The sequence below is a fragment of the Microtus pennsylvanicus genome, chromosome 15, assembly GCF_037038515.1.
Source record: "Microtus pennsylvanicus isolate mMicPen1 chromosome 15, mMicPen1.hap1, whole genome shotgun sequence".
In the NCBI taxonomy this organism is placed as follows: domain Eukaryota; kingdom Metazoa; phylum Chordata; class Mammalia; order Rodentia; family Cricetidae; genus Microtus; species Microtus pennsylvanicus.
The window spans coordinates 71,469,045-71,477,806 of record NC_134593.1 but is presented as its reverse complement, the minus strand read 5'-3'; the positions used below and the strand labels follow the sequence as shown (position 1 = coordinate 71,477,806).

The window sequence follows — 8,762 nt, the reverse complement described above, 5'->3', positions numbered from 1 at the left end:
TAGACTTAACACGAGCTCTCCCATAAATGTGGAAAACAATTGCACTGCCTTGGTCCAATGAAAGCATTCATTTTGCTCCCAACTTCCCGAAAAACAAGAAGGCCTCAAGGCCTTAAGTTAATGCCTCTTGAGTAATTTTTTTTTTAATTTAGGGTATCTCCCCCTCCCCCCGAAAAGATTGGAAACCTTTGAAATAGAACCATTTCCTTCTTGTCCACGAAATGAATATTTAATCTGACTCCTTTGCCTACTCCCCCAGGGGTGAGGGCTCGGCGAAACCCTAAACGATTTTCCTCACAGCTTATAATTGTGCAATGAACTCTCCCAAGGCTCAATAACATATGCCAATTATTTTAATAATTTTGCTTAATATTATTAGGGGTTATAAATTTGATTTTAATAGAGGGTTGATTGCTTCAGAAGTTGGCGCTTAGGCAGCTCGAGGGTCGCTGGGAAAGGGGAATCTGGCACTTGTCACTCTGAGTATCACAAGCAGACACACACACACACACGCACACACACACGCACACACACACGCGCGCGCACACACACGCGCGCGCGCGCACACACACACACACACACACACGCACACACACACGCGCGCTGGATGGAGTGTGCTCAGCCTGCCGCCGAACAGGTAGCCTGGCCTGTGGGAGGTCAGTCTCCTCTTCCCAAATGCCCTTGGGGCTGTCAAGCCTGACCCGGTGGCTCAACTCAGAGCAAGGAGAAAGTAGCAGAAAGACGTCGCAGTCTCCCGAGCCCTTTGAGCCCTTTGCACCGGTCTCAACCAGCCCTAGGCTTCACTTGCCCGTCCGTGGAACTGTTGGGACCTCAGGCGCCACCCGGCTCTTCTTCCTCCCAGGGGAGCAACTCTCTTCTTGAGGCCTCTCAGAAGCTCAGGGACACCCAGTGGAAGAGAAAGCTCTCGATGGTTCAGAAATTGGGAAATAATTTCCATCCGTACCCTTTTATTGCTAACATTATTTTTGTTTTTTCTTTACAGCACCTTGTTTGAAAACTCACACCAACTCATGTGGGTGGTGGGGGTAGAAAGCACAGAGGCAGATGTTGCTGAAAACCCTGCGCTGGCTCACTTACTTCACCTGGCAGTATCAGCCTTTATATTTTCTCCTATTTTACTTCGCTGTGCTGGTTGCAGAGCTGTTCTTTCCTTTGAGGCCGCAGATTGGGTACTTTCCTATCTATGATGGCGAAAAAATTTTTAAGCATATTCTACGTATTACTTTCTCTAGAAAGCCACAATTATTGTTGCAGGGCTGCTTAAGATAAACAGGATTTATTGAGCAAGCTCTGTTTAAAATATCAAGGGGAAAAAAACTCGTAGTAGAAACGAGTCCCTTTAAACTATAATCACTAGGCCAAGTTCAAAAACAAAGTAGTCCGCTCAGTTTTAAACGTGCAATTAAAAATAACTGTACCTCAGCTTTTCAGAGGGAGGGAGAGAGGAAGGGGGAAGGGTAGGGAAGGAAAACAAAGAATAAGGAAATGTTTAGTGCTTTTAAAGCCAGCCCAAATAGCTGAAAGAAAGAAAGGCATTCCCTTAGATAATGGGGCCATTAGACACTGTGAAGGTTCCTGCCGCCATTCCTCACGGGGGCTTTCCAAAAATTTAATTCATTCTCAGCTACCAAACAAAGGGACGTAGAAAATAATTTTGAGACTTTCTGCCAAAGGGGCAGTTTGGCCCATTCTCTATGCATAAATAGACCTTCCTCCGAAGAATGCAAGGTGGCACATCCCCCACACTCCCAGTCCATACACAGTCATGCCTCAAGCTGCCTCCTTCCCATTCTCTTCAATAACTTTGCTAAGAAGGAAAAAGTATGTTCATGCATTTTCAACAATTTTATTATATTTCTGTATGCATTACTCTCAAAACATCACAAGAAATGATCAAACCACTTAAACCTTCAAATAAAAAAATCTGAAACAGTTTATGCCCACAATTGTACATATTTATAGTTAAGAAACATTCTTTATAAATATTGTTTCCTCTGTAGCAAGTTAATACCATAATTTAATTACAAATGGATAAATATGGCAACGGATATTTACAGAAGGGTGTTATTACGGAAAAAGCTAAGGGCACAACGTTTACTCCCACCCCACCCCCCCAATCTTTCATACAACAACTAACAAATCGAACTCGCAAAAGCACTGAAACATCACATGTAAACCCAGCTAACAGAAAAATACATTCACAAGCGTTGGTGGTGGTGGTGATGTGTGCTATGAGTTGCTGTGTTGAAGAAACAGAAGGGAGACTTTGGCACGGCTCATGTTTTTCCAGTCTACAGTTGCATGAAGTTTACAATCAAGTTGCCTCATTAAAAGGAACACAATATTTAATACCACAATACAAAATAAACCATTTTCTTCCACATTACTTAAAAAAGAAGCCAGGTAAACTAAAAGGGAAAAAAAGAAAAGGCCCGTCACTCGGGGGAAGGGGATGGGGGAAGAGCGGGAAGGGAAGGAAAGCAATCCAGGGTTTACAAATGGACAAACTTCTATCCACCAATAAGCCATTAAAATCACCGTGGAAAAGGAAGGAGTCCGCTATGGCTATGTACAGTTTGTCAGAAGACTGGGAAGCATGTGCGGGGGAAGAGTGGGCTGGGGTGTCGCTAGGGAAGTTTGGCTCGATATTTTTGTGGAGTTTACCTTCTTAAAATTTTTATTTTATGTTTTCAGCTTCAGAAACACAGAGATTTTGCTTTTCATGCCTAGATTGTTGTTTTGTTTATAAAAAAAACTTTTAAAAATCCTTCTGCTGGTAAAATCTTTTTCATCACCATAAAAATCAGATTGATGATTTTAACAACACGATCCTAAGGTGCCCTCGGTGGGTTTTGGGAGGGCTGTGGTGGAGGGGAGAACAGGGAATGGGAGAAAGGCCTGGCCCCTCACACGTACCATTCATTGAAGTTGGAGGAGAGGCCGCTATGGCCTCCGGCTGTCCCGCTGCCCCCTCCAGAGCTGCCGCCGCCCCCGCCGCCCGCCCCGCCGCCCCCGCCGCTGCCTGTGGTAGAGCCGCCTCCAGAGCCGCTGCTGCCAGAGCTCGCGCCTCGGTGCACGGCAGACACCGCGGCTGCAGCCGCCGCAGCTGCTGCTGCCGCCGCTGCCGCTGCCGGGGACAGGTTGGAGCTGCTCTGCGGCTCTGCGCTGGGGGACACCAAGCCCGGGGGCGTGGACGACTCGTAGCCAGAGCTGGCAGCCGGGGAGGACTCGGAGCCCTGAGGGGAGGACTCATGGACCTGCAAGACAAAAGCCGGGAGCGGGGACCAGAGGGGACTGGGTGTGAGTGCAGCTGCTGTGATCACGGACGGGTCCCCGAGCCAGGAGCATCCCACGAGTGTCCCTCGGCCCCTGGGGACCCTCCCAGGCCCGCCGGGAGCTGCTGCTCGAGGTCCGCCTAGCCCTCCCGGCTACCGCGATGGTACCTTCATGTGCTTCCGCAATGAGCTAGGATGCGTGTAGGACTTGTCGCACATCTTGCAGAGATAGGGCTTATCTGAGGTGTGGACATGCATGTGCTTCTTCCTGTCGCTGCTGTTGGCGAAGCGCCGGTCACAGCCCTCGAACTCACACTGGAAAGGTTTCTCCCCTGTGGACAGCAAACAGGGCGCTTGCTTACGGACACCCGGGACCCCAGATTCCTCACCAAGGCTGCCAGGGTACAGAGTAAAGGGCAGAGGGGCAAGAAAGGGCTGAGTCTCTGAAACAGGTTGGATCCCTCTCCGTAGAACCAACTAATAGATTCCATCGTTTATTTCGTAATTTACTTCCCTTCACAAATTTCCAATAATTTCGGGGCGCTCCTGGCCCTGTTAGCCTTTCCACGGGGCTTTTTGGATCCCCAAACCCCTAACAAGTTGGTCTAGCCATCGAGAAGCTGTTATTTTGACAAAATATTTGGGGCATTATCAAAATCACACAGGCGGCTGTGCTGCTGTCGCCTTCTCTTTGAGGCCAGTAGGCAATCACATTTGGAGATGCTGTGAGTCGTTTGGAGACTGGGCTATGGAGAGAGTTGAGCCAGTATTTTTCATCCAAAATATTAAAAATTGAGCTAACCATAACTCTAGTATAAACGCGTCCTTTTTTAATGAGGGACAGGCGTTTAAACATTAGTGATAAGGTAGCCCTTTAATGATTGATTATATTCAGCACAAGTTAAGGGGTTGGGGGCTGCAGTCAGGAAAACCTTTCAAAATCTCCATGTTTAATTTTCTGGCGGTTCCTGCATCCTGTTGCCAGGACTCCAAATGCTTGGAGTCATTTAGAGGTGTGAGAACTCCAATGTTGTTCCACTTGGAAAGGGGACCAGTTAACGTTAAATTCCATTAGCACCTAAACTGTTTTTTTAAAAGACAACCGCTCAGACACAGGGCATTTCATGCAAATATATTTCTCAAATTTTAAACCTTGTTAAAAGCTTGTCTCGCACCTCAGCTCCCTCCCTTCCCAAAAGAGAACAATAGGCCGCTGGCTCATCCCCACTTCGGAGTAAATATTGACAAGGAAAGTTGCTAAAACATTTGGCTTTCTTTTAGGAACTCGTCTTTTGCGATTTTGACTGAGACCTGGTCGTAGATGAATAATCTATGAGGCAGGAGGCGCGTTCTTCTGCGTCTCTCTTCTCACACGAACGCCCTGCGGGGCGGTACTGCCTGGGGCTCTTGCTGGCCCGGGCGAGGGTCTAAGTTGGGAATCGCAAACCCTCTGGTGCCCATTAGAGAATTTCACAAACGGCTGACAAACCACCGTCAGTCCCCTGCGACCCACCCCGAGATGGGCTTTAAAAACACTTTAAGTGAGAACCGCTTTACAGCTTCGGCTCACACCAGATTCATTTAATGGGAAACAGTCCCGAGAAGGGCGTTTGGACCCTGAGTAAAAGAAATGGGAAAACACACAAGCCTCTGAAAAACAGATAATCCACTCAGGGCAGAAAAGCTCATTCAGACTAGCCGACAAAGTCCTTGCTAGGCTTGCTTCCCAGACATCTAGTTAGAGCAGAATTGTTTTATTTTGTGCGCTCTATTTAGAATGGAAATTATTCACCAGGTCTGGGAGGGGGGATCGCTTCACTTCAAGCCTATACTGGTATCACACTGACCATTTAAAGTTCAATTTCCGCACATGGAAAAATTCCAGCCCAATACCCTACCATCCTCCAACAAAAACAAGCCGCTGGCTGTCCTGCACTCTCCCAGGTCTCTGGCTGGTGGGTAGCTTCTAGAGCGCGCAAACACGAACACACACACACACACACACGAACACACACTCAGCCTGTGAGTTTCTCTTCGAGGTGCCTCTTCCCACTCCGGACCCACGATTACCTGTGTGGGTCCTTTTGTGGATCTTGAGGTTCTCGGAGCGTGCGAAGACCTTGCCGCAGCCCGGGAAAGGACAGGGAAAGGGTTTCTCGCCGGTGTGCACACGGATGTGGTTGACCAGTTTGTATTTGGCCTTGAAGGGCTTGCCCTCGCGTGGACACTCCTCCCAGAAGCAGACGTGGTTACTCTGTTCCGGGCCGCCGACATGCTCCACCGAGACGTGGGTCACTAGCTCGTGCATGGTGCTGAAAGTTTTGTTGCAGCTTTTCTTCGGATTACTTAGCTGCTCGGGATCAATCCACTTGCAGATGAGCTCCTGCTTGATGCACTGCTGCCGCATGTAGCGGAAAAAGGCACCAGGGTGGTGGTGATGGTGGTGGTGGTGGGCTGCGGCCGCTGCCATGTTCATCCCCATGTTCATATTCATGGGGCCATACTGGTTGTGGAGTTGCGCCGCCGAGTAGGGGTCGGTCCGCGGGCTGGCCACTTGGCGGTATTGCTCCGAGCGCCCGAACACTTCTCCCGGCAGCCCTAGGCGCATTTGCCCGTTGAGCACGTTCTGAGAGCCGTGCGGCCCGTGCTGCTCCGGGAGGCCCGGGAAGAGGAGGTGACCCTGCGCGTCTGAGTGCGCGTGGTGCAGGCCGCCCGCGCCCGGTCCGAAGAGCCCGTGCTGGCCGCCTCCCGGAGCCGAGTCCCCGAAGCCGCGGCTGCGGAACAGGAAGTCCCGGGTGGAATTAAAGGGAGGCCCGGAATAGGAGCCAACGTGTGCGGCATGGGGCCCTAGTGCTGCGGCCGCAGCGGCAGCCGCAGCAGAGCCCGGGTATGCGCCCGGACCTTGCGACGTGAACGCGGAACTCTGACCAGGAGACAGTTCGTGCGCCCCGGGGTTGAGCTTGAAGGCGCCCATGTGCGCCGCGGCTGAGTCCACGAAGCCGTTCTGAGCAGCAGCCAGGCTCAGCTCGCGGTCCTGCATCTCGGCAGCCGCCGCCGCCGCCGCCGCGGCCGAGTGATGGTGGTGGCGCGCGAAGCTGCCCACCCCGATGGCCGGGAACTGCGGCCCCGCGTCCAGAAGCATGGCCAGCGCGCCCGGCCGACCTGTCGGCCCCAGTAAGCCCTGCCGCCTCGGTTCCCTCTTCCGATCGGCAAGGCGCGTCCTCCGAACGCCCGGCTCCGTGAGCCCGCGCTGAAAACACTGGCGACTGCAGCCCTGGGAGTCGCGCTGCTAGCCCGCCGCCGCCGCCTGGATCTGCCTCGGGCCGCCGGGCGCGGAGCGAAGGCACGGAGAGGAAGAGGAGGCGGCGGCGGAGGAGGCGCGGGAGGAGGAGGTGGAGGAGGAGAAGAGTCCAAAGCCAGGAGGAGAACCAAAGTGTATTAAAGGAGATGCGGCGGGGGCGGGCGGGCAGGGCAGGGGAGGGCGGGCGGGAGGAGGGAGCGGAGGGAGGTGTGGGGAGCGGAGGAGAGGGGGGCCGCCGGAGGGCGAGCGCTGCGCCGCGGCCCCCACCCCTGCGCGCCCCCGCGCGCGCACGCACGCACTCACTCACTAGCTGCCGTGCACTGCTGGCGGACCCGGTGCCTGAGATCAGCGGCGTCCGCCGAATGAAGTCACCGCAGCCGCGGGGCCACGGTGCCCCAGGGCAGCGGCTGTGCACCGGCAGGCCGGCAAGGAGAAGACTGCGACGAGCTCCGCCAGCCCCAGAGCCTAGGGCACCCGCGGCTCCACCTGATCTCGGCGGGGGCGCTGGGCAGCCCGGAGAAGGACGCCAGGCGCCTAGTCTGAGGCGCTCACGGGTGGCCGCTCCCTCCCCCGAGGCCTTGCTCGCGCCGCCCAGTGCTCTGCTGGTATTGTTCGGCTCCGAGGCTGCGAGGTTTAGCCCTCCTGGTCCTTCGAGCTTGGCATTGGCGGCGCCGGAGTAGTAAACTTGCTGCGGCCACGAATTCCCCCAGATGAAGGAAACGGGCGCGTCGCTCCCTCTTTCTTTAAGTTGGGCCGGAGGAGGAGGCGGGGGAAGAGTAGGGGAGGGGGACTGTGGGAGGGGAGAAGGCGAGGAGGGGGAGGGGAGCAGGGTTAGGCTAGGCAGAAAAACAATAACAACAATAAAAAAGTGATCTTTGGTTCTCCTTCCAGCCGGTCCGCCCTGGGTGCTAGTCCGCAAGCGAGTGATCGCACTAACAAGGACAGAGCGTTGTCCTCGGCACAAGCAAATACCAGAAGGCCAACGCGAGTTCCTCCCTTGTGGCTGCGGTGGGCAGCTTTTGCCGCCGCCTCTGTTTATTTCGGTGGGCGCTGAGACCGCAGAAGCAGCCTTCTATTTTATTTATTTATTTATTGTCCTCCCCCCCCCCCATTTTCCTCTCCCCTCCCCCTCGTACCCTAGTCTCCGGCCCGGGTATTCCTTCCTTCGGATACAGGCCGGGCCTCCTGGTCACACCGCCCCTTTAACGACGGCTCCCGCCCATCCCGCTCTCCTGGAATGGCTATTGGCCACCGTGGCCTCGTCAATCTTGCGCCCCCGCCCTGAGTCCAGCCCTCCCCACCTTCCCTGCTCCTGGCTGGCTCTACAGGGCCACAGCGGTGGCGGAACGCACCCGCAGACTGGGCCTGCTAGGCAGCAGTGCTTTGCCTGCGCGTCTAGCCCAGTGGCTCCCAGCCCTTGCGGACTAAAACAGGAGCCCAGCTGCGATCATAATGGGGTCCTAGGCCTAAAGGTCCTGTCGCCTTCTACGGGATCCTGACCTGGAGAGGGATTGCACTCTGAACCCGCTAACTTTGTGGGAGGCTACCAACTCCCCAGGGATCACATCCACTCTCTAACGACGCAGAAAAACTCGGGAACCCTGGCCCAAAGCACCCTTGGCTGTAGAGACCTGATTAACAACCGAGTTACCAGACGGAGTCCCTGAGGGAGCGAGGAGACTTTTAGGGACAGGAACAAGTCTATTACCCGGTCGGCACACTCTACATTCCCTGCCCTCACTTAGACCAATTTGCTTTGAGGTGTTGAAACACGGGTGAAGGACGGTGGACACAGATAAAGTCAAACTTAACTCCATTCCACTCCCTGGACACTCACCTAGACTTCTGTCCTACCCCAGGCAATGGTTCCCGCTTCCCCTTGGGCGCACTTAGCCCCCACCCCCCACCCTGAGGCCCGCGTTCAGCTCAAATTACAGGAGTAAACCCTAGGCAGCAGTCCCCTGAGAGGCAGGGGCAGGGGGTTGTTTGGAAGTCGTTTAAAGACAGTGTCACCCTCAGGGTGGATGCCCACTGATCCGGTCCACGGCCACACTGAGCTATGAAGTGGGATGCCCAGAATCAAGCAAGGTTTAGGCCTTAATTTGATATATCAGGCCCAGGGCCTCGGAAAAATAAACTGTGGGACTTAACTCATTCTTTAATGA

The 8,762-nt window shown here is 53.9% G+C and overlaps 1 protein-coding gene across 1 annotated transcript; it reads right to left on the bottom strand.

Moving 5' to 3' along the window:
- Positions 1-1,756: 1,756 nt before the first annotated feature.
- Positions 1,757-7,557, bottom strand: Zic2 (Zic family zinc finger 2). Its single transcript, XM_075949720.1, has 3 exons — positions 5,367-7,557; positions 3,465-3,628; positions 1,757-3,278 (listed from the first exon to the last, which is right to left on the bottom strand). Exons 1-3 carry the CDS (start codon positions 6,436-6,438, stop codon positions 2,928-2,930), a joined length of 1,587 nt encoding a protein of 528 aa, XP_075805835.1. The 5' UTR covers positions 6,439-7,557; the 3' UTR covers positions 1,757-2,927.
- Positions 7,558-8,762: the final 1,205 nt, after the last annotated feature.